This window comes from Fusarium venenatum (assembly GCF_020744135.1).
Source record: "Fusarium venenatum strain MPI-CAGE-CH-0201 chromosome Unknown EDB82scaffold_2, whole genome shotgun sequence".
Taxonomy (NCBI): domain Eukaryota; kingdom Fungi; phylum Ascomycota; class Sordariomycetes; order Hypocreales; family Nectriaceae; genus Fusarium; species Fusarium venenatum.
The window spans coordinates 6,843,014-6,865,885 of record NW_027072130.1 but is presented as its reverse complement, the minus strand read 5'-3'; the positions used below and the strand labels follow the sequence as shown (position 1 = coordinate 6,865,885).

The window sequence follows — 22,872 nt, the reverse complement described above, 5'->3', positions numbered from 1 at the left end:
TTAATGACGAAAACGGGAAGATTATCATTTACCCCACTATCAAAGACGGTAGAGGGACCAGACGCCATGACCAGGGGACCCCCATGTCCAGGACCATCGCTCGCTTTCATTTCCGCGACGCGTTAATCCACAACCCGACAAAAACACTTAATCAGTCAATCCCTTTTTTTGCGCGCTGTTGATGTTTATTTCGCTATTGTTGTACAAACATACGATACCCATTCCAACATTTACTTGCTTTACCCATACATACCGTTTTGTACCACCTTTTCTTTCAGCGACCGGTTGCCCGTTCGACTCTTCTACTACAATCGCTGTCGCCATGCAATAAACGCGACGTCGTCCGACACGACAGATAATGTACTATCGACAACGTTTGGACTACTACATATAATCGCATACAACTGCCTCACCCAATGGATCGCGACAGGAGTTCGCTGCTCGACCGGTCGAGTCAGCTCGTTGTCAAGCAGTCTGGGAGGAAACCACTTTTCACAAGCAACATACCGCGGGGAAGCGACAGGAATAAGGAGAACGAAGAGGCCTTGCAAAGCAATTCGAAGCTTGACTATAGTATACGAAGCAATGGATTTAGGCGATCGATAACTTCGGATGCCGATAGAAGGGGAAGTGTCGGCAGCGTTGGATCTCGCGACAGCAAATTACCTACACCAAGATTTTCCTCGTCCGCTCGGAAACGACTCTCAATGTCCGATGCTTTCGCTCTAGCTGCCAAAGAAGTCGATGAGGATAGCGAAGGGAGTCAGGCTGTCGATGCATCACCAAGCCCAGCGCCCCGAACCTGGCGTGAACGAAACCAGGGAAATGAGAGTCAGCTACGACAAGCATACAACCAGAACCAGAGTCACTTGGATACAAAAGCGCCTAACCGACCTTTTTCGCGAGGCTCGTTCGCAGCGTCAAGGATACCCGAAGCCAAAAATTCGCCTGGCACCGCATCACCGCGACAGCGCACCTTTTACGGAAAGTCGAGAGCGGGATTGTCGTTTGGGCATAAGGAGCTCACGCCAGAGATCAATGGAGTGCAGGGGGGGAGCCGACCGGGAAGCGCAGCCGCGATACGACGATCAGCCAGCCCGAGTGGAATACCACGACCAAGCTCAAGCTGGGGATTAAGGCATATGCCCTCGAAAGATGATTTGACGAAACAGGGACGAATTCCAGAACTCGTCCCTGGTATAGAGGACCTACTTCCATCAATTGAGGGCCCTGATGCTCAAAACGAACCAGCCAAACCTGAGCCAGCCGAAGCGTCCCCTGAAAAGAGCTTTGCATGGCAGGTAGACGATGATTTTACAGCTGGGGAGTTCCAAATGTCGGATAGTCCAAGAATTCGGATGGGCGAGCGTCCATTTGCGAACCGAATCCACTTTGACGAAGGTAGTGAGATCGATATAAACTCGCGGACAAGGGTGGCGCATCCTGGAGCGCGCAACACCAAGCTCGATGAGATTCGATCGCGAGAAGTCAAGACAGGAAGTGATCTCCCTGTTGAGCCATGGCAATCTCACAATACAAAAATTGACGAGATACGGGCGCGTGAGGAGCAAGTCAAACACCAAATACCTATTCCTGACCGCAATGCACCGAGACCGAGAAATACCAAATTAGATGCGATCCGACAACGGGAGGTTAATGGTATCCCTAGAAGATCGATGGCTTCGATCAGGTTGGACGAGATCCGAGAGCAAAATGGAATGACTCGCTCACGTTCACCAGAAGAGAATCGACCTCAGACAAGCCGAGGGATGGTCCCAGAGACAAAGTCCAACGTTGAGATCGAAACGCAGGAACCGCCGCCTCGGCCAAAGTCTGCATTTGAGACAGCCGGTGAACAAATTCCAGACACGCCTGTAACAATATACAAGTCACAACGAGCAAATGTAGAAGCGCATCAAACAGAAGGAGATGTTTTAAACAACGACCAACAACCTGCACGACTGGGTCTGTCGCACATGCGTACTGATTCCCGAGACCTACTGCGACGCTTGGCCAGGGCTGCCAGTTCCAGTCCTGCGCCAGAAACTGAGCCGCGGCAGGTGGTCGACAGTGACAAACCCGCATCTGTACCCCAGGATCCCAAACCCGACACTGCATCTACAATTTCGCAACCTTCCACCAGCAATGGCTTCCGAAGTCGTCAACAACGCAGGAAAGATTCCGACACAAAACCTACTGTTGGGTTTACTGGTCTTCCTCGAAGTCGTTCTACAGATTCTGTTAAAAGCAAGAAATCCATGAATTCTGATGCTGACCCTACAGCTCGCCTCGAAGCGGAGGCCAGTTTATTTGCGCCGGGCGATACTCATTCTGAAAGGGGATCTGTTAAAGCGCCTTCGCCAGAGCCTGACTCTGACGATGACTCTGAAGATGCCAAGAATATTGAGGCAACACCTCGGCCGTCCAAGCCAGATCCCCTGACTATGCCCACGCCTAAGATTACGGGCGCATATGTGGAAACGCCTGCGACGGTCAAGGTTGAGAAATTTGAAGTCAAGGACAAACATGAAAAGCCAAAGAGGGAGGAAAAGCCGTTGCGACAAAGATCTGCATCGTTCCGTGATAAGAGGACGGATCGTGCGATGAGTGGTAGCGATAGGGACACAGCATCAGATCCGGGGACAGACGACAAACTTGCTACCAAAACTTCGTCGAGTGGGGTGAGAAAGCGGCGCACTCGTTCTCTCTCACGCCGCAGAGGCACACTTAAAAACTCAGCAAGACTTCCAACAGTCAAGGACGATCTCAAAGAGCTCCAACGCACACATCACATTGAGGATTCCACGTTGGATGATCTTGAAGAGGTTATTCTTGGTCGCAGGGCCCCGTCTCGACAAGTTGAGGCCCTTCTCGATAAGCTACCACAAGACTCATCTTTTGACGACGACTTTGACTTCGAACTGGAACTTGATACTAAACTCAACACGCGCACCAACCAGATCGACCCCCAGAATAACGATAACTCCGATCTGGATCGACTCACGCGCATGAACAAGACACTCAAAAGTAGCCTCTACGGAATTCACACTGCCGCAAGGGGTATTGAACGTCTATCTGACCAGGTCAGCACCAAGAACAAGGCCGCCGACAAAGCAGCAGAAGAGAAGGCTATTGAAGACAAAGCATTAGAAGAAATTGCCGCTCAAGATAAACCAATAGCATTGAAGATACCGAAAGAAGAGCCGGTCGAGAAGAATCTCCTCGATATCATCAAGCCCGAGCCGGTCCCTGAAAAGATGGCTGCCTTGCACGACAGCCACGGCACAGGCCCCGCCTACATCACGCACCCTGGTGCCAAAACAGTGTCGTACATACAATTTCCCGTGCCACAACTCTACCGCCGCAAGCCATTCTTCCGCTTCACGTTTCTTGGGCTCGTTCTTTTTCTCCTTGGGTCCTGGTATATTGCTGAGTCCGCCATGTGCGCCCAATTCTGCCGTCCTACTCGCTGTAGCAGCTCACCCTGCGTCTGGTCTGTCAACGATCCTACCTTTGGCAACGCTATACCTGTGAAGCTGGACCAATGGGCCACAGGCGGTCGCGGACGTATCTTTGCTGAGCAATTCAAGGAAGAAGTTGAGGATTGGTTCGCAGACATGCAGGACATGTATTACGAGCGCGAAATCACCGATATCGACATCAACAGGCTCTCATTTGAACAAAAGCGTCAGCATCGTCGACGACTTCGTAAGAAGGGACTCGTGAAGCCTCGCGTGCAGACCGCAGAGCAACGGGCCAAGTGGGATGCGTGGCGACAAGCACGACGAGAGCAAGAGCGAGAGAAGGAAGCGAGAGAGATGGGCTATGAGATCTCAGGGGATGAGGATGAAACTATCGGAGGAGACCAGAGGGTCTGGTAATACCAACCTATCCTCGTTAATCAGAGTTTTGGTACATTATGTACTCGAGGACAATTCATATTACTACTAAAAATATATCCCGGAAGCAGGCGTTTGAAGTCGCATTTTCGAATTCGTTTAACAGTAATGACAATAGATGGTGGTGATATTTTCAGATGGTATCAACCTCTAGCCCACGTATAAAGAAGTCGGCTCTAAACCGTAATGCATTTTTCCATAACCCAACGCCATGCGCCTGCAAAAGACCGGCCTCTTAATCGTCAATACCACCCCACTCCTCGTCATCCTCCTCCTCATCACCGCTGGCAGCTTGGACCCATGGCAATCTCTCATCCTCGTAGCTATCACCTGCGCGCGCCCTCACAGGCTTAACAGGACACCTCTTCAGTGCAATCACAACATCTCCCAAGCTCTTGACGAAGGCCTCAGCCTCAGGTTGCTCCAGCGCCTTCTCGCGCTCCAACTCATCAACCCAGATATCCAGCGCATGCAGTCTAATGCCCACAGGGTTCTTTCGCAAATCGCCCTCCTTATCGAAAGGAAACTCGGCCAGAACTCCTACAATGGCCTCAACGTCACCGTCCTTCCAGTCGCGCTCCCTCAGGAATCGCACGTGCGAGGCGAAAACGCGACGGACGAGAAGAAGAAACTTTTCAAGGCGGAGGACGTCGATGTCGGTCCACTGAATTCCGACGACAGTCCAGAATCCGCGTAACCAGGGGATGGCGCAGACGGGCTTCAGAGTGAAGAGGAGGTTGGCGAGGTCGGTTGCGAGACGCTGCTGGGGGAGGGGACGGTCGGTCATCCAGAGGGCGTAGAAGAGACCTTTCCAGAGCTTCTGGGCGTCGAGGTCGGAAAGGGATGGGCGGGAGGCGAGGAATGTTGTAAGGGTCTCTAGAGAAGCTGTTCGGAGTTTGCGATCTGAGAATAGATTAGTAAAGTCGTCGAGAAAGAAGGAAAAAGAGAGACAAACCGCTTGAAGCGAGGTTGCGAATAAATGGCATTTGAGATTCTTGAGAGGCCATTTTACAAAGACTAGAGCGTCAATGGCTCTTTAACTTGGCTCTATGTGTTGTTTATAGTATATCTTCTTATGGGGTGGGTTGTCGAAACGAGAGAATACGGCAATAGCTTGGTTGGTGTTGAAGATGTAAAAGATGCAACGCCTATAGATTGGTGGACAACTTTTTTTCAAGGTGAAGGGTGGGATGCCGGATCCATGTGGGGGCTTCACCGAGAATTCGAAGTGGGGCCGGTTTTGCTGGTCTAGCAAGGGACTTTTTGAGATTGAAGAAGAGGCAGTTTGTTATAGCAAGCTTGTATCAAGATATGGATGGGTTTTGTGAATTATTTCCTTGAGAGGTACTATGGGTCTATCTCATTCCGTTGAACAAGCTACACTTTGTCTAAGTGTACTTTGACAAAATTTGCAGCTGTCCAGTGCCGTTGTGAAAGTTCGGTTTCCAGCCTCCGGTTCTCAGCAAGACTTGACAGACGATGTTCAAGACACACTTAATACCCAACTCAAAATACTCGTTGACGTAGAATAATTAACGATCTATATTAATTTCCGCCTCAGACACTCAGGCTTATTCAGCTGTAATTTATGTGCTGCAACCACTGGCTTCCAGCGAATGACCCCGCGCGGGGCATCCACATCAACGTTGACCGCGCCCAAAATTTTGAGTGTCTCCATTTCGTCACTTTTCATTCCTTCCATTCATTCCCTTCAACCTCCAGCTCTGTCCTAACCACCAGCCTCAAGATAAACCCTAACTCCATAAAGATACGAGGAAACCAACATACCATGGCCGAATCATCTACAACCGCTGGCGAAGCCCCCAAGGCTAACTCGCCTCCCGTCGCCATCGTCTGCGTTGGCATGGCGGGTAAGCTACAGTCCTAACCGTCGCGCATTTCCATACCTAACTATTCTTCTAGGATCTGGAAAGACTACTTTCATGCGACGCATCAACGCTCATCTTCACCAGAACGACACTCCTCCATATGTCATCAACCTCGATCCTGCTGTACTGTCTGTGCCTTTTGAGTCCAACATCGATATCCGCGACTCGGTCAACTACGAAGAGGTCATGAAGCAGTACAACCTCGGTCCCAACGGTGGAATCTTGACCTCTCTTAACCTCTTTGCTACAAAGGTTGACCAGGTCGTCAACCTGCTCGAGAAGCGCGCCCAGCCCGATCCCGAGAAGCCCGATCGCAAGCCCATTGATAGAATTCTGGTCGACACACCCGGACAAATCGAGGTCTTTGTCTGGTCTGCCTCTGGAACTATTCTCCTCGAGTCGCTTGCCTCTTCTTTCCCTACTGTTATCGCCTATGTTATCGATACCCCGCGAACTGCGTCCACCTCGACCTTCATGTCTAACATGCTTTACGCTTGCTCTATTCTCTACAAGACAAAGCTTCCTATGATTCTGGTCTTCAACAAGACTGATGTCAAGGACGCCGAGTTTGCCAAGGAGTGGATGACCGACTTTGAAGCTTTCCAGGAGGCTCTACGAAAGGATGAGGAGTCGGATGAGCTGGGTGGTGTTGAGGGCGGTGGCCACGGTGGTAGCGGATACATGGGCAGTCTTCTCAACTCGATGAGTTTGATGTTGGAGGAGTTCTACGCTCATCTTAGCGTTGTTGGTGTGAGTTCACGGCTGGGCACCGGCGTGGACGAGTTCTTCGAGGCTGTCGAGGAAAAGAGGCAGGAATTCTTGCGCGACTATCAACCCGAGCTTGAGCGAAAGAGGGCAGAGCGCGAGGAGCAAAAGAAGGCCACCCGCGAGAAGGAGCTGGACAAGATGATGCAGGGCATGTCAGTTGGCGGCCTACCGGTAGCCAAGGAAGAGGACGATGCCGATGTTGCCAGCGATGATGATGGGGATGATACTGATTCCGACGAGGAGGTCCAGAAGCAAGGTCTGCAAGATCGATACGAAGCTGCCATGGGTGATCAGGATGATTCAGTCATGGCGGACGCAAGTTTCGCAAAGTACCTCCATACCCAGAGGTAATGATAAAGGGAAAAAGCATACAGTGGCGTTTGGGGGGGTAAATTTAGGATTTTCAGCTTAGACATTTACAAGCCGATTTTGAGGCTTGAGGGGACAAAACAAAGAAGTAATCAATCACACAGACTTGAGTATCAGTCGTGCGGCGCAAACCGTGTCACATTGTCTATTTATTTTTCATTCGACGTAATTCCCAGACCCAAAACTCCCATCTTGATGAAATCAGTATACCTCATGCTTGTTCTCTTGCAAGGTCTTCTTCTTCGTCTTCCTCTTTTCGCTTGGTAATCAAAGGTCGTTTATTGTCTATCGGGCCTCAAACTGCACCATACTATCGTCGCAGTTAGTAACATACACTTGTCGAGCCAAGTACGGGGCTATTTACCGCTTGGTTCGCTCCTTGTAAAGAATGCGACCGGCGCAGTGAGGGCAGGCGACAAGAGCATCCTTGCCGAGGGTGACGCTGCCGCCGCAGTCACCGCAGATGTAGGCCATGACATGACGAACCTGGTGGTCGTCGCGGGTACCGCCACGCTGGCCGGTAGAGGCGGTAGGAATTTGGTACTCTTCGCGAGGCATTGTGACGTTGGTTATGTGGTTGTGATGGTGGGTTGTTGATTAAGCTGGGGCGATAGGTTGCTTTTTGGTAGTGAAGGAAAAGATTAGAGGCGCTTTGGGCGTGAAGGCGGTGATGGGAAAGTTTGGACGGCAGAATTGGGCGGTGAAGAAGTGCTTTAGCGGGTACGTACTTGCGTACCTCGATGCGATCCTCAATCAGTAGCTGAGCTTGAGAAGGTAAAAGAAATAACTAGACAACTAATACTCGGTCCTAAGTAGCATGGGGTGTCTGAAAGATTTTGTTTTGCACAATATCAGAGTCAATTCTCCTATTGAGGGATGACATACTATGGGAGCAGCCAAGGTATGTAAGACATAGACGTTAACATGTGAATTACATTTGTAGCTCTATTTAAGAACAGAATACCTTTGAGTAACGACACACTCTTCATCTCACGACGGTATATGTCAATACTATTAAGCCATTTAACAAGTGAATGCTGAAGTTATCTTAAGCTGAGGCCAACGACAGAGAGTTCAGTAGCGTTATTGGACAAGTTTTAGCTAGACATGGTTTCGATACTAAGCTTGTATCTCATCACAAGCATCTGCTAAAAGCCCTCAATCAGTAGACATCATATACATTTTATCATCACCAATAGTTCCTTGCCAGTCTGAGAAACAAGCGTTTTGGTTAGTGGTAGTTAAAGCACCCCACAGCGACCACATCCACTAATAAATGCACTAAAATCGGCCCCGGTCTCGATCCCCAATCCCTGGACATCCCTGGTCAATCATGATTGCTGAATTCATGTTCGATCTCATCTCATCTCAACCTCGGTTCCTAGATCTCATCAAACTTCTTTCCGATCTCAAACTTGCAACATCACCAATTCTTTCTCTGGTCATATTTCGATTCGTAACCCTTCATAGTCCACCTTTTTAGCTTCATACTCAACCATGTTTGACCCTTCAGCTCCTCCCCCAACAGCAACATGCCCTTTCTGCATGATCTCCTCGGTCTATGAACCATTCGACCCCTTGAATCCACCGCCATCAACATCCTCACTCATCAATCCCGAGCTGGTATCTCCAGCATCTTTCGTTGTTCTTTCAACGCCTGTTCTCGTTGCCTTTCTCGATATCCTACCTCTAAGCCGGGGTCATCTTCTTCTCTGCACGCGACCGCATCGCCCTAAGCTAAGCGACGTCACGGCTTCAGAGTCCGCTCAACTGGGTCGTTATCTACGCATTCTCTCAAAGGCCATGGCACGAGCAACTGGTATAGAAGATTGGAATGTGGTGCAAAATAATGGCGCTGCTGCTGCCCAGGTCGTGCCTCATATGCACTTTCATATCATCCCGCGGCCAGAAATCAGAGCCAGTGGGCGTTTCAGTGAGAGTTTTACCATGTTTGGAAGGGGAAAGAGAGAGGAGTTGGACGATGATGAGGCGGTTGTTTTGGCGGAAGAATTCAGACAAAGCATCGCTACTGTAATGAGGGAGGAGGAGGATGAATCTCAAAATGAGGAAAAGTCTAAACTCTGAGTTGAGGATCTACATCGTGTTATCTCATTGGTCAAGCATGTTCTCCAAATGTTATTCGTTCATCTGATACCCTTCCTGTAAGTATTTCTGCTATTTATCAATCTATACCAAGTTACTCAAGTTGTACCTTCTACCATCATCCCATACTGCTATCGTGAAACCTCACTCGTCGTCTCTAAAGAACACTCTTATCAGCAGAAACTCATCGCTGACGGCCTTGAACCGCTCTTCGATGTCATCGATCGCCCCCATCTCGTCGTCTGTCAGCTCCCATCCGCCCAATTCCAAGTTAGACTTGATTCTGGAGGGAGTGACACTCTTGCAAACCACGCCCCAGCCCTTCTCTATGCCCCACTGGAGCAACACCTGCTGTACTGTCTTCTCATTCGCCTCAGCGATGTCGATCAAGGTCTCGTTACGGTACAGGGCTGAACGACCAGATCCCAAGCACGAATAGCCTTCCGTATGGGTATCTCGAGAGGCGCAGTATGCTACAAGCTTTGGCGATGGGTTGCAAGGGTGTAGCTCGATCTGGTTGACAGCGGGCACAATCTATACAGTTAGCGATGAGCTTTATCGAGGCCAGAATACTCTACTCACTTCAGTCCAACGGCTCTTCAACAGCTTCTCCAACTGTTGAATCCCAAAGTTGGACACGCCAATGTTCAGGACCTTGCCCGTGTGCAGCAATTCCTCCATTTCCATCCACGTATCAACAATGTCCCAATCCTCGTAACAAACCGCCGGGTTGTCTGCGTCCCTAGGACAGGACCAGTGAATCAAGTACAAGTCAAGATATCCCACACCGAGATTCTTTAGACTCTTTTCAAGACATTGCGGGGCGTGTTTGTGCCAGTTGTTTCGGAGCTTGCCTGATACCCAGATCTCTTTACGAAGGACACCAGAAGCGCGGATTCCAGCTCCCACTTCTCGCTCGTTACCATAGGCGAGTGCTGTGTCGATATGGCGGTAGCCAGCGCGGAGCGCTGTTTCCACAGCTTTTGCAGCTTGACTGCGGGGGATGCCCTATGTGCCAAAGCCGACGGCAGGCATTTCATCACCCGTGTTGAGGGTGAAAGTGCGTCTAAGTGAGATATCAGCAGGCTGGCCAAAGCCAGTACAACTTAACTTACACGTCTGGGGCCATTTTGGTGGTATTCGAATTGCTTTCGCCAACTTTTGTCGTTCGTCTGTTGCTAAGGACGTAAGTCTTCTTGTGCAGGCCAGATAGATCGTTGCTGTTTGTTGTATTGAGCTTGAGCTGGGCAGCATGGTCTACACGAGTTTAAATAGACATGCCAGCCTAGTTATCATTCACCCATTGGTATTCTGGCTTGGTTGTCAAGTGGTACGTTCCTCAAGTTATCCATTCGATATTCATCGTGGCGGTCTTTGTTGGGAGCAATGATTTGTTCGCCTGGTTAGAGAGACAAGGTGGTATGGCAAGCCTATATTGATATCGACAAAGATGCTCTTTCATATCTATAGCATGTCACTGACCTTTTCAATATCAGATCTAACATTGTAGATAATTCAACACCTTGTCGCCCCTGGTCATAATACTTTAGTTTCTTTGTCGATAAAGGTCTACCTAGGCACCCTGGTACTCTTTAGTGTACCCAACAAGGGTCCTTTCACGTCTCTACAAGCCTCTTTTCAATGACCAGAGCATACTTCACATAGTTTTATGACGAATCAGTTAATGACGTTAATGCGAACGTTGGCTAAGACAGTTGCAGCATTGCCACTGATTGAGTTGTTAGCATTTCATTGTCGCGCAACTACATGTTACTGAGAAACTTGTTCAAGCGAATTGGGGCTCCTGTTATTACTCATACATAGCAGAATCGGTTTCCCTCCTATTAAGATACATGACTTTAAATCAACATAAACCTTTCCGATAATCCTTTAACTCTGGTACTGATATCAAGCAACTCCTTCCAAGCCAATTAACCATGGTGCATCCATAACAAAACCCCGAACCCTCCAGCCTTTGAACCTGTTTTTATGCTTTTCTACCTTTTTGTTTACTCTCGCCATTTTTTTGTGTTTATTCCTTATTCGCCATCATGGTTGCCCGTTAACTATTGCCTCCCATACGCCCCAATCCTTATCCTCTCCTTTTTCCAATCCCTCACTCCTAATCATACCATACCAAAGATAAATCAACTCATCATCTAACTGAACTAAACTGAACTAAACCATACACCGTCTTCCATCTGGAGCAATTCTTCCTCGGAGCTCCCTCCTCTCCCTCTCAAGTCTAGCCGTTTGCTTCTCGAGCGCACGAATTCGTTCGCGCGCAAGATCAAGCACTTCGGCTTTGCTCACTCGGCGGTCATTGGCAATGCCGCCTTCTGTACCTGGTGGAGGCAGGACAGAAAGGAGGCGCTCAAAGTGGGTGTTGAGGCGCTTGCGGTATTGCTGCTCAACCTGGTTGTGCGCAGCCCGTGCCTTGACTTCTTCAGACGTCTCGCTGGGATGTCTGGGCTGAGCAGCCGCAGCGCCACGCTTCTTGGGAGCACGAGAAGCGGTGCGCAGCTGCGTTGGGTTGCGCTTGGGTGTGTCTTTGCTACCCCTTGTTTTTGTTATCTTGGATGCCGTGGAACGCTTGCGCTTCTTGCTCGCGGGCTCCGACGAGTCATCGTCGTAGTCATCATCATCCTGGTTATCTTCCTCGGGTGGGGACGAAGCGGCCGAGAGCTCGTCTGCCATGGGCGGCGTAGGGAGGAACGTCGCCGCCGGCGAGACGTGAGCGGGCCACACGGGACCGAGGGATGGACTGGCAGAGGACAGATCGTAGCCTTCAGAGAAGCTAGATGAGGTACGATGAGGCGGGTGGACGGGGAATTGTCCCGGCGTTGTAGGATGGATGGCATAGTTGGAGGAGAAGTCTCCAAAGGAACGATCAAGGTAGGCAAGGTCTGTCAGGGGGGAGGGGAAGACGGTGTTATCGAGACTAGGCGTCTCTGGAGACTGAAGAGGGTTCTGCAGTTGACGTGTTGGTTAGCTTTGTCTCTGGAACTGAGCTGTTGGTAAAGGGGTACTTACTGTAGAAGTCTCGTATGAAGCGTCCAGGCTGGAGAAGGGCATGGCGGCAGCATCGATGCCGTTCATCCAGTCATCGGGCATGCGTCCAAAGCGCGCTGCTCCGTCTCCGTCGCCGACGGTCTCGAGGAAATTTGAGCTCATCATTTTGGCTTTTGTTTAACGGCTGTCCGCAAATACTAGAACTAGCACGAGGTTGTCCTTGAACCCCGTCATCACGGAAGGGGAGTTTCTGGCACAACGATTCCCGAAGAGGTTCTTTCGGTTTCTTCTATGCTGTCTGTGTTCTTCTTTTGCTTCTGGGTAAAAAAGGTAAAGAGTAAAAAGGGGGGTTCTTGTTATAGGCAGTTAAGAAGGCGGCAGACTCGTAGTCTCGAGGCTGGTCGGTTGTCTTTTACTGTTGACAAGCCACAAGCCATAACGGAGCTACTCTGTTTCTCTTCTGTTCTGGATCGTATGTGCGGTTTTCTTCGTTCTTCTTCGTCTGTTCTCCTTGCTGGCTTGGGGGGGAAGTAGGACGGAAGACCCGAGGTTTACAGAGCAGAGGACAGGTTCACAACTTCAATCTTGGGGCTGAGAAGGTCCCCTTATATACTACGATTTTTTTTTCTATTTCAGACCCAGCACCCGGTGCCCAAATAGAAGTGCCAAGGATCAAATTACTCGAAACTACCACCACCTCCATGCATAAGAAATCCAACGAGTCGTGTAGCAAAGAAAAACAAGCCTGGCGGGGGGGAGGGTGCCAAAGTAAGAAGACTGTAAGAAATTGAGAAAGGGCGCGGCCCAACAGCGATTCGCATTACGACACCTGCTGCAACGCAACTCCAAGAGCCGTGACACACGGACTGTAAAGCCGTGACCGGAGGGGACGGGGACCTGGCATGGATATGTATGGGACATGGACCAATGTGATGCATCACAAGTTTGCAAAAGCTAAGTTATCCTTCGCTTAGAGGGCTCGGACTTAGGGCCACAGGCACAAACACGGACATGACATGAGGTCAAGGAGCAGTATGTACGGTAAAGCATTCCGCGAAGGGGAACCTGGGAACTTTGACGCCTGTCAGGTCTTGTTTACGGGAGGCCAATTGCCAAGAGCCAGCTGGGCTTGGCACCTGTCAAGGATGGGCATTCTGTTAGTAATCCGGGCACTTGGCTACCTAATAGCCACGTAAGAGGAACTGTCTGAGGTTTTTGATAAGTCCGAGTAAAGATTGTGTTGTGTCGTGTAAACCTAGTAAGAAGATATATAGTCTCCTTGACTGAGTGACTCTCGAGGAGGGAAAAGAGTATAATCAACCCACCCGGTACCCAAGACATGTCGTCTGCTTAAACTACAAAAGAGCAAAATGTAGTTGTAGAGTTAAAGAAAACTTGGGGGTGGTATGAGTTTATCCCCAGAGCTAAAGAGCGCCCAGTGGATCCTCACCCCTGTAAGATGGGGTATCGTTGACTAACCTCAATCTCGTTTGCCTTGGAAGAGGCCGTGGGGAGTGAGATGCTGAGTTACAGAAAGAATACTCTGACTGTTGCCGAGGATGATACAGATCGACGATGGGCAAAAGGCCATGTTTAGAATTACTTTTCGCCCTGTGGTTTTTTGAAGCAGGTTGAGTCACGAGGACCTAACAGGATTGCACCTTTACCTATTGGGATAGTATGGCATATCCACGGCTGTTGTGTGTGTGTGTGTGTGTATGTGTGTTGGTTCTCTCTTTTCTCTTGTTCTTCTTGGGTAATAGGAATCAAGAATTGCGTCAACAAAAGTTGTATTCACTATGTCACCATGGCATCACTGTCAAGTTGGTGAAAAGTTTTATGTCGGTCCAACACGACTGTACCAAGTGCGTACATGTTTAGATCCTGCTGGTCAGGCTTGGCTTTGCTATTTTCTGTCAGGTGAACGCGTGGTAAAGAGCATTGGCGTGCATCAGATCAGACCACCCTGCAACGGCTTTGACCTTGCCTTTTCTGTTCATTTGGTTTCCAGAATATGAAAGAATCCGGGGTAGGGGGGCTCCTCACGAATCTGCTGTCTTCTGTCATTGGTAGTGGTGTTCCTTGGTTTCCATGGAACATCTCAGTCCTTCAACGTCTCCGTACCAGACACAGTAGACTTCTAAGCTGCCATTTAACATATGGAAATGATGTCGCCTTCTCTTAATACAGACAGTGTAACTGCCATACTCTAGCTTAGATGCTACATCGACAAGTTACCATATCGAGGTCAACATCTTGAGTGTCCTTCACCACATCTCCCATCAGACATAAACAACCCCAAGCAGATACGTCCTCTACAACAACACCCCCTTTTCACTTCAACCCCAAGAATAAACATCATGACCCTCAGTCAAACCCTCAACCTTCCCTCAGCCCTACCCGTTGCGGAGTCACGAAAAGCATCTGCACCAATAACAACACCATGGCAGGGGTTCTCTCTGCGCGCTTTTTTTCATGACATCCTATTTTCGTCCTCCCCCAGATAGAAAGAAACGTTTATTCTAAGGTTATTTTAGAGCATCTACGTACTTAAAACGTGGTTTCGGTTGATCGGTAAGTGGACACAGCGCGGGTAGATCAAGATCAACGATAAAGATCTGTCTTGGCCAGATCTCCTCCTGTTCCGTATTATGCCGTATTGCACGTGCTTTGAAGAAAAGAATTGACTGATCTGTCAAGGAAAGGGGATACGTAAGAGTTAACTTCCTGACATATCCCCCTTTATGGACGAGCTCTGGTTTGCTCCCCCCCAACACCACAACGGATAACTTATACTGTAACCAAACTGGTGACATAGCTGGACGACGACGATAACTCGATCACTCACAGAAGACTCTCGAAGCAACGATCTGAATATTTATGGATGAATCGAATACAAAGAACGAATTACTATACGACAGATAAGCTACCTCTTCAGTATTACTCGTCACCACCGGCCGTGACCGCCTTGGACTCTGGAGTCTCGGTGGCAGCAGGCGCCTCGGCAGCCTTAACGGTCTCTTTGGCTGGAGCAGGAACATCAGCTGTCTCCTCATCGCCTTCGGCATCCTCCTCGTCATTCTCTGCCTCCTCCTCCTCCTCCTCTTCTTCTTCTTCTTCCTCCTCATCGTCCTCAGCGTCGCCATTGAGTTCTTGGTCGTCCGCCTCGGCCGTCTTGCGCTTCTTTACAGGAGGCTCGACTGAATAATATTGTCAGCATTCTGCTCTTTATAAGAAGTTGACTATCCGAAACTGAGTCGGAAATGTGTAGATGGGCTAGGTCAGACACTATGCATGAGTGTCGATACTGCATGCCTGACCCAAGTACATCTACACATTGAGGACTTACCCTTTGCGTCGGCTTCTTTATCTTCTTCATCGTCATTCTCCTCTTCCTCCTCGACGTCTTCGTCTTCTTCACTTTGTTCCTCTTCGTCTGCGGTCGAGACGTACCTATTCGCTTGATGTCAGCCAAAAGTCATCGCGACAACATAACAGTCATGAACAAAATGCCGGTCCGGTATCGCAGGGAGCGAGTCCATATTCAGACGGTAAGTAAATTGCAATGCAATCAGAGATAGTCGCGAATGGAGCGTATGAATGGGTGTCATGCGTTGAATCGCATCGCGTCGAGGCGCCCCTCAATGTATGGTATGCGACATCAGATGCGCGCGCGCATACTTGGTAAGCTGCGCAACGAATCGCGCCAGCTGCGCAGCCAACAAACGTGCGATTGGGTAATTGACAACCGCAATCAAATCACGGAAAACAACATGTAAGAAAGCGAATAGCACTTACTCTTCCTCCTCCTCACCATCGGAGTCTTCGGGGAGGGAGACGAGCTCCTCCTCTTCGTCTTGCTTTCTCTTACGGGACATGGCGATTGTGGTGTATTGGAGTCTTTTAAGATGCGATTGACAAGTTCAAAGGACCAAGGCGTTTCTCTCAGGGGCGAGAGAGGGTTTTAAAGGTTGGTCAAGGTATAGCACGAGATACAGAGAGCTAGGCAAAGCAAAACAAGAATAGAACGGAAGAGAGGAGAGAGACAGAGGAAGGCTAGGGGAGGGCAGAGGGCGGGAGAGACTACGCGTGAGGAGCTGGAGGGCGACAGTAACAATGACCGCGACAGTGATAGAAAGGCAGAGAGCTGCCCAGTCCAGCCCAGCCAATTGCGGATGTCGTAGTCACCCCATCACTGGATACACTCCATGATTGTATGGTGGTGGTATATCAATACCTAACAGAAGTCAAGTAACGAATACATGGAAATGCGATGCAAGGAAGGCCTGCGACAAGTCGAGGTACAGTCCCACGAGCTTGCCATCTAAGGACGGATTGGGCGGCCCAGCTTTTGGTGTGGACAAGCTTCCCGGAGGTAAGCTGCGTTGCGCGCTGCAAGGCAGGTCAACAAGCTGCTTTGCGAACCACCAGCGTGCATCCGTTCAGTCCAGCCTCCAGGGCAGGTCGATCAGGGCCGTACGGAAGCCAAAGAAAGACGCGCAATGGACCAGAGATGGTTTCTGTCCAATCAAGATGTAGATATGGTCCTGGCTAAAGATACATGTCCCTGGAAAGCATCAAAGTAATACTTTAACTTTGGGGTTTCCTTTCCCGGCTTGTTCATCCAAGTACGTACAGGAAAGGGACCAGGCACAGAGAACGATAGAGAAGGGAATAGTTAGAGAGTGGGGAAATAGCTCAGTCTGACATACAGTACAGTACATAGAGAACCAGACTGGGAACGCGGGCACTGGAGGGGCTGGGCAAGCAACTACTCCCAGTCCCCGGAATATGTGACGTAGGACTTTCACGTTGTAGCCCAGAGTTGGAAGGGAGTGTCTCGGAAACTCAAGTAATCACCGGAAGTTGGGACCTTTTGTGTATTATTGTTGGTAGGTTCATCTTTGCGAATGATGAACGGTCAGAAGCTGCAGCAACAATTGAGCCAATTGTTTGTGATGAATATCCCTTGTAAAAAAGCAGATATACGAACTCTCATCAGCTTTCGAAACAAGGACGAACGGAGCTGCAGATAGCTCTGTAACATGTCACTTCACTTCCCCCCCCCCAAGAAACAGGAGCTTGAGGGGAGTGGTAGGGGTAAAGGGGAGCTCGGGCCCCTCATTAAGACTGGAGGAGGCTGGAGCTGGAGCTGAACCTGAAAATGGAGCGGAAGACGGTACAAGTTTCTCCGTTGTTTTGTTGTTTGCTTCAAGTGAGACGGAAATGTCCCGTCTCTTGGCCGAACTGAAGTCGGAGATTGAATCATCCAATTCGAACAAGTGGGCTAACACAATTAGGACTGGCGTCATTGATGCGTGGTGATGTGATTGTGAGCCTTGGTCCTTGAGGAGGAAGCTCGGGATGTCGATGCTCGGTCACGTGATGTTGACTATCAGCACAATCCGGTCTAGGGTAGGATCCCTCGAAAGTTGATGATGGATTCACAACGTCAAACGAAAATGCTCCCTCTTTTGATGTTATAAGTATTTGTTTATTTTAGTTTGCTTATTGATTTACCTTACAGACCGTGTCCTGTTGTTCAAGTTGACGTGGTATCCAATGACGCTGCTCAAATTTGACTATACTTTGCTTCAAATCTCGAGCCATGCGTTCAATTCCACTCTCCTCGCTGGCTGGACGACGACAGTTAACAATCCTAATATTGCGCAAAAAAAAAAAAACAAAAAAAAAAAAAAGAGTATTAAGGTTGTTTAATGGATCAACCAAATCAAGGGCGAAAAAAGAGGCGATCGAGACCGAAACATTGACACGGACAGTCTCGGACCTCGATGTCTAATTCCTCCCTGCTTTGCTTCCCGTCTTTCCGTTCGCCCTTGATCCGGAGCTTGTAGTATTTGACGTCAAGAGGGTACAGCTTTATACTACTGAACGAGTCATATCAAGTCGCTATAGAAACCCCGAAAAGAAATGAAGCATCGCAGCTCTTCCAAACCACAATGAATTATTCATGCAGGGTCAGACCCCGGTATATTGTATACTGGGAGTATTAACAACGAAGGGAGAGAAATGACGGTACTTGGAGGATCGAATGCTGGTGATACACCCAAGCCACCACCGACGATCCTTTCATGAGTGGAAATGTATCAAGAAGACCCTTCATCGGTGAACTATTTGCTTTCCAAGAAGCATGAAACAGACGGCGTTCCTGGGTGAATTATCTCGGTTGGAACTGAAGCCGAAAGACCCTGTCTTTCGGCCATGACCATTTACAAGCCAACTCAAGTCTAGACACATCTCAGCCACCGTCTACCACATTCACGCAACCAAGCCGGGAACCGTTTCTCGAAACGCGAAATAGCTTTCGGCTAAATCGCGAACAATGATATGAGACTGACTGTCTTCTATTGAACGAGGCGCCATCGGGTTGGTTTGCTAGCGTGTATTGAATGGACGTGCCCATGCCATCAATTATGCCTTAACCAAAAGGTCGCAAGCTATAACGCGTAGTGGCGTCTGTTTGTATTCGAATACAAACAATATGTCACTTTCCCTGGGTAACGGTTATTAGTGACGACGGGGATATATCACCGTCCCAGCTGCTCGGAGCGGGCATAAATAAGATGACCACCTACCGAGATGAGTCTAGGGACCCCATGAATCTTAGAAACATGCATAGATAGCATGTGCAGTTAATTAACTAGCCTCACATGCTATATGCTATTTACGCATGTCTCTGGACAGGAATGTGAAAGTCAATATCACGAATTCGTTCTATCTACACGCAATAGTGACGAGTTCTTGTCCAAGCCTCACGATCCTGCAATTAACTCGACGCTCCCTCTAAGCCAACAACTCGTCGTCAGCATCATCTCCCAGTAAGCCTCTTTCGGCTCAGCATTTGTCACTGAACGCCTTGTGCTTGTCAGTCCGTCCTTTCAAGGGACCCATCCAACTCATGGCAGGGTCTCCACCAAAAAGCGGGGGAAAGACAAGGCTAACTTGTTCTTCACCAAGTTTCCAGAATGACAGAGACACATGCTAGTTGCATACCTGTTGGACTAATTATTTCACATCTCTGCTCTGCTCATGGGCGGTCTAACCTGGACAATGATGTTTGCTTTTCAACTTTTGCTCCTTCTTACGGCGTAGCACTCAACTACGGAGAAATTGTAATTGCTTAGACACTGTGTTCTGTGCCACTGCGTGAGTGGCTGCTTATCACATGCACTAAGGTGCAGAAAATGGAGTTTGTAAACACAGTTGAGTTTTTTCCTTTTCGTCTGACGGCATTTGGTGCGTCTGTGAGGTCACTTTTCCCCTGACTACGTATTAACGAGAATAGAGTGGATAGCCTTCAAAGAATCACCGAGCATAACAATTAAAGGCATCAAAAACTATTACCGACAGCGAAATGACCACGGGGACCGGAGCGAGTCGAAACGAGTTGACGGTTACATAATCCCTGCATGTCATCTCGATTCTCTGTAGATCACCAGAATTCGAAGTCAACCAGAAGCTTTTCACCGGAATAACAACAACAAGGATGTCGAATCCTGCCCTGCCTGGGCGATCGTCCCTTTCCACTCCGCATAAAATCGAAATTCAATCGCTGGGACAGTAGTAACAAGGCATTGGCATCGTAAATCGAGATTTGTGATCTATTCACGGTTTTTGATATTGCGATGCGTCAGAGACGCTATGCAACACAACACGGCCCTAGAGAACTTGTCCTCGGAGCAGCTAACTAAAGTTTACTGGGGTCATGGATGCGAGCCAATGTGTAGGTAATTACTAATGGTAAACATGTTTCTTTTTTGTGCCTTGGAAGTTCGCCAGTGCACGTCTCTCCTGTTCATCGACGTAATTAATGCAGCTGAGCGGAAATACTTTTTATTAATTTCCAAATGTTTGGTTCAATGGCTAAATTGTGCATGGGAGTGAAAAAAAAAAGAATGAAAAAAAAAAAAAAAAGACCTAAGAACAGGGTTGCAGCCATGTCCCTGCAGGTACAACAGCCACAGTAAGATCCAGGAACGAAATGCATCTAATTGGCTATTTCTCTTGTCTCCTCCACTACCAATATGTCTCTTGACGCCATTAACTGGTGGTTTGACTTTTGCAGTGCTTGGAGGCCTTGAAGCGCGCACCGTCTGTCTGTTCAGCAAGGTCTTTTAGCCAGACTAGCAGAGGGGGGACATGATTACCCGATGTGGGCAGATACACCAGTCGGGCACCCAGCGAACAGGCCGCGGCGCCGCTTGTATTGTTTAGGGAAACGGCGGAGGGACGTTAACGTTGACGGGAGGAACCCGTAGAGACGGTGCAGCGCCTTTTTGAACTATGGGCCCCCCCCCTTTGTCGGAGCATGAGCATGGGCTCCTCATTAGCGAGAACGGACTGACACTCTCAACACTCTACGCGATCAAGTCGAATGGGTAATATCAGGGTCGTCTGAGGAATTTTTCTTTTTCTTTCTCGGCGAGAACCACTTTCGTCCAGTCTCAGGTGTCGACTGTTGAGGTGGTGGCACTGTAACACATGGGGACCGACAGCGCCGTGAAACACTATGACTGTGATGTGACGAACAAAAAAGTATTGGCGTGAGGGGCAGGTTTAATTTGCATCCCATATTCGAGAGGGGAAGGTCGCATAAAAGCCCAATAAGGAATGAGACGAACCAAAGGGATGATGTTGTAATTGTGTTGGTTGGATGATCTAATCTGACAAGATGCCTTTAGGCTTTTGGGCCATAGTCAATACTATCGTCGACCATCATAGCGTACATATGAGATTTCGACTTGTACTACCTGAAGTGAGAAGGCTCCTCTGTTGATCTTTTGCCCTTTGTGAGATTCATCACGCATATTAGGGATAAACTTGTCTCACGGCTTAGCATTCCATGTCGATGGCCAGCTGGCTAAGAGTAATTCATCTAGAGACTCGTCTCTCCTCCCTTGTTCCAAACATCCATCTGTCCACCATCGTGTAAGGCACAGTTAGACTTTACTATCCCTGTATTATTCCCTCAAGATGGCAACACCATGGAATAAGCATATTGATGAGATACCCATCTGCCACCGCATTCACCTGCGCCATCTCTAATCAAGCTCTATAATACCTGTTACCTGGATCTATAATTTTCGTATTCTTCTTTCCTTTTTCTCAATCACAGCAACTGCTCTTGAACTGTCCTATGTAGGCACCTGGAACCCCTGCTACTTGGTCCTGGTGTTAACTGACTCAACAACGGGCCCTCTAAACCAAGAATTTAGCGTGCAAAAAGAGCCGTCACCAGCTGAAAAAAGACACAGCATTTGCTTCCCCGGGGGAATTCATTCGGCCAATCGCGTTGCAAAATTTGGTCTCGTAGGTCTGCTTGGGTCGACTGGCTTTTCCCGAGATTCAAGAAAGACAAATGGCAAACAGCCAAACGGAAAAGACGCCGCCTGCTGGGGACGTTGAAAGCCACGAGGCACATTAGCACCTAAGGGTTACATGTACTGTAACCGTCACCCATATTTGGTAGGCCTCGTTTGTATGGTCCCTGTACTGAAGCGAACCTGTGTATCCTTTTTGTCAGCCTCTTGGCCCCCTTTGGAAGGATCTTGAGGACATTGGACTTCTTCTTTTTTTTGACGTGCTTTCTTGTATCACTCAAGTCTTGGTCTTAGTTTGTCTTGGTCTTGGTTCTGGTTGGGGTCTCGTCTCATTTCTTCTTTTCCCCGCGCCACTTGCAACAGTCTTTGGGGGTGCACATCTGCCCAAAAAGACAAAATAATTTAATCGCTTTATTCCACATTAGACCCGCTCTGAGGCTATTTGTTTCCTGCATGCTGAGCTTCAGGTCTTAGTTTTCTGCCAAACCCCCTAGACAGTACAGTTCCAGTTCCAGTTCCAGTTCCTGTCACTCTCCAGTCGCTCTCCCTTGTCTCATTTCTAGTCCCTGAGGTGGGATCAATTGAGACCGGGCTGTCAACCGCGTCCAAGAGTTTTTTTCTCCTTACTATCAAGCGAGCATCAGCGCATCACCGACACCAACACAAACCACCAAAAAAGCTCAAGCTCAAGCTCAGGCTTCTCTCTTTTTTAGCTTGTCAACTTTCCAAGTTTGTGATCGATTACACCCTCCGATTCATCGGTTCTATAACTCATTTGGGAGTCCACTGTTTCCCTCTAGAGACGGATTCATCTTACAGCAGCGCCCGAGCTCCCCTGGTAGGCGACGATACCCCGGTACTTTTCTGGCCCAGGCTGCGAGAACATCCTGGTTATTGAAATTCGTTCTACCCGCCCTGCCAATCCGGCTTCCCCGTCCCAGTCCCAGTTCCCAGTCAAAAGAGTCAACGCTTGCGCGCAAGGTGCTTCTTTGCGTAGGTGCTGCGAACTTTTCTCGTTCTCTTCCAAGCACAGGCTGAGGCCATCATTTGTTCCTATCATCAACTCACATTCTCGGACGCCGGCTGGTTGTCTTGTCTGTCTGAGACGAGATTCGGCGTCAATTCTTTAACCGTCCGTGGGGTCTCGACTGTGCCCCATCATTTTACATACATACCTACTACTTCACCACACCGGAAACCCATTCTCGAGACCGACTATTCTCGCTTGTCTTCTTCTACACCGACCAACTACCGACCGACTTCTTGGTTAGATAACTTTGCTTTTGACTGAAGCGAAGCGCCTTCTTTCTTTTTGCTGGCAGTGCAGCTCGACTTCGACTTGAAACAATATACTCGACCCTCGATCACGATTCGCCGATCCTTTTAAGTTTTATCGATACTACATTCGCTCTGGCTCAACTTTGGCCAAATTCCAGTCGCAAATCCTATCCTCTGTTCTAGATCCGACAGCGATGGCCAAGAGCTGTTGCT

The 22,872-nt window shown here is 48.9% G+C and overlaps 9 protein-coding genes across 9 annotated transcripts; 3 read left to right on the top strand and 6 right to left on the bottom strand.

Annotated features, from left to right (window-relative positions):
- The first annotated feature begins 13 nt into the window (after nucleotides 1–13).
- EDB82DRAFT_500493 (uncharacterized protein) lies at nucleotides 14–3,991 on the top strand. Its single transcript, XM_025735681.2, has one exon. It carries the CDS (start codon nucleotides 417–419, stop codon nucleotides 3,879–3,881), a length of 3,465 nt encoding a protein of 1,154 aa, XP_025586363.1. The 5' UTR covers nucleotides 14–416; the 3' UTR covers nucleotides 3,882–3,991.
- EDB82DRAFT_500492 (nucleolar protein,Nop52-domain-containing protein) lies at nucleotides 3,992–5,087 on the bottom strand. The gene is made up of 2 exons (XM_025735680.2): nucleotides 4,855–5,087; nucleotides 3,992–4,802 (listed from the first exon to the last, which is right to left on the bottom strand). The coding sequence occupies exons 1-2, from the start codon at nucleotides 4,904–4,906 to the stop codon at nucleotides 4,135–4,137; spliced, it is 720 nt and encodes a 239-aa protein (XP_025586362.1). The 5' UTR covers nucleotides 4,907–5,087; the 3' UTR covers nucleotides 3,992–4,134.
- Nucleotides 5,088–5,581: 494 nt separating this feature from the next.
- EDB82DRAFT_500490 (uncharacterized protein) lies at nucleotides 5,582–7,040 on the top strand. Its single transcript, XM_025735679.2, has 2 exons — nucleotides 5,582–5,770; nucleotides 5,823–7,040. The coding sequence occupies exons 1-2, from the start codon at nucleotides 5,689–5,691 to the stop codon at nucleotides 6,905–6,907; spliced, it is 1,167 nt and encodes a 388-aa protein (XP_025586361.1). The 5' UTR covers nucleotides 5,582–5,688; the 3' UTR covers nucleotides 6,908–7,040.
- Nucleotides 7,041–7,210: 170 nt separating this feature from the next.
- On the bottom strand, nucleotides 7,211–7,483 carry EDB82DRAFT_525107 (uncharacterized protein; the record flags this gene model as incomplete). Its single annotated transcript, XM_025735678.1, has 2 exons — nucleotides 7,211–7,235; nucleotides 7,290–7,483. The coding sequence occupies 2 exons, from the start codon at nucleotides 7,481–7,483 to the stop codon at nucleotides 7,211–7,213; spliced, it is 219 nt and encodes a 72-aa protein (XP_025586360.1).
- A 786-nt stretch (nucleotides 7,484–8,269) lies between these two features.
- EDB82DRAFT_180804 (HIT-like domain-containing protein) lies at nucleotides 8,270–9,354 on the top strand. Its single transcript, XM_025735677.2, has 2 exons — nucleotides 8,270–9,087; nucleotides 9,209–9,354. The coding sequence occupies exon 1, from the start codon at nucleotides 8,423–8,425 to the stop codon at nucleotides 9,008–9,010; it is 588 nt and encodes a 195-aa protein (XP_025586359.1). The 5' UTR covers nucleotides 8,270–8,422; the 3' UTR covers nucleotides 9,011–9,087; nucleotides 9,209–9,354.
- Nucleotides 9,092–10,157, bottom strand: EDB82DRAFT_556254 (NADP-dependent oxidoreductase domain-containing protein; the record flags this gene model as incomplete). Its single annotated transcript, XM_025735675.2, has 3 exons — nucleotides 9,092–9,562; nucleotides 9,611–10,022; nucleotides 10,144–10,157. The coding sequence occupies 3 exons, from the start codon at nucleotides 10,155–10,157 to the stop codon at nucleotides 9,173–9,175; spliced, it is 816 nt and encodes a 271-aa protein (XP_025586358.1). The 3' UTR covers nucleotides 9,092–9,172.
- A 656-nt stretch (nucleotides 10,158–10,813) lies between these two features.
- On the bottom strand, nucleotides 10,814–12,653 carry EDB82DRAFT_500480 (uncharacterized protein). Its single transcript, XM_025735674.2, has 2 exons — nucleotides 12,062–12,653; nucleotides 10,814–11,998 (listed from the first exon to the last, which is right to left on the bottom strand). Exons 1-2 carry the CDS (start codon nucleotides 12,203–12,205, stop codon nucleotides 11,207–11,209), a joined length of 936 nt encoding a protein of 311 aa, XP_025586357.1. The 5' UTR covers nucleotides 12,206–12,653; the 3' UTR covers nucleotides 10,814–11,206.
- A 341-nt stretch (nucleotides 12,654–12,994) lies between these two features.
- On the bottom strand, nucleotides 12,995–13,629 carry EDB82DRAFT_500477 (uncharacterized protein). The gene has a single exon (XM_065608627.1). It carries the CDS (start codon nucleotides 13,379–13,381, stop codon nucleotides 13,136–13,138), a length of 246 nt encoding a protein of 81 aa, XP_065464949.1. The 5' UTR covers nucleotides 13,382–13,629; the 3' UTR covers nucleotides 12,995–13,135.
- A 945-nt stretch (nucleotides 13,630–14,574) lies between these two features.
- On the bottom strand, nucleotides 14,575–16,135 carry EDB82DRAFT_180588 (uncharacterized protein). The gene is made up of 3 exons (XM_025735673.2): nucleotides 15,839–16,135; nucleotides 15,390–15,493; nucleotides 14,575–15,240 (listed from the first exon to the last, which is right to left on the bottom strand). Exons 1-3 carry the CDS (start codon nucleotides 15,916–15,918, stop codon nucleotides 14,981–14,983), a joined length of 444 nt encoding a protein of 147 aa, XP_025586356.1. The 5' UTR covers nucleotides 15,919–16,135; the 3' UTR covers nucleotides 14,575–14,980.
- Nucleotides 16,136–22,872: the final 6,737 nt, after the last annotated feature.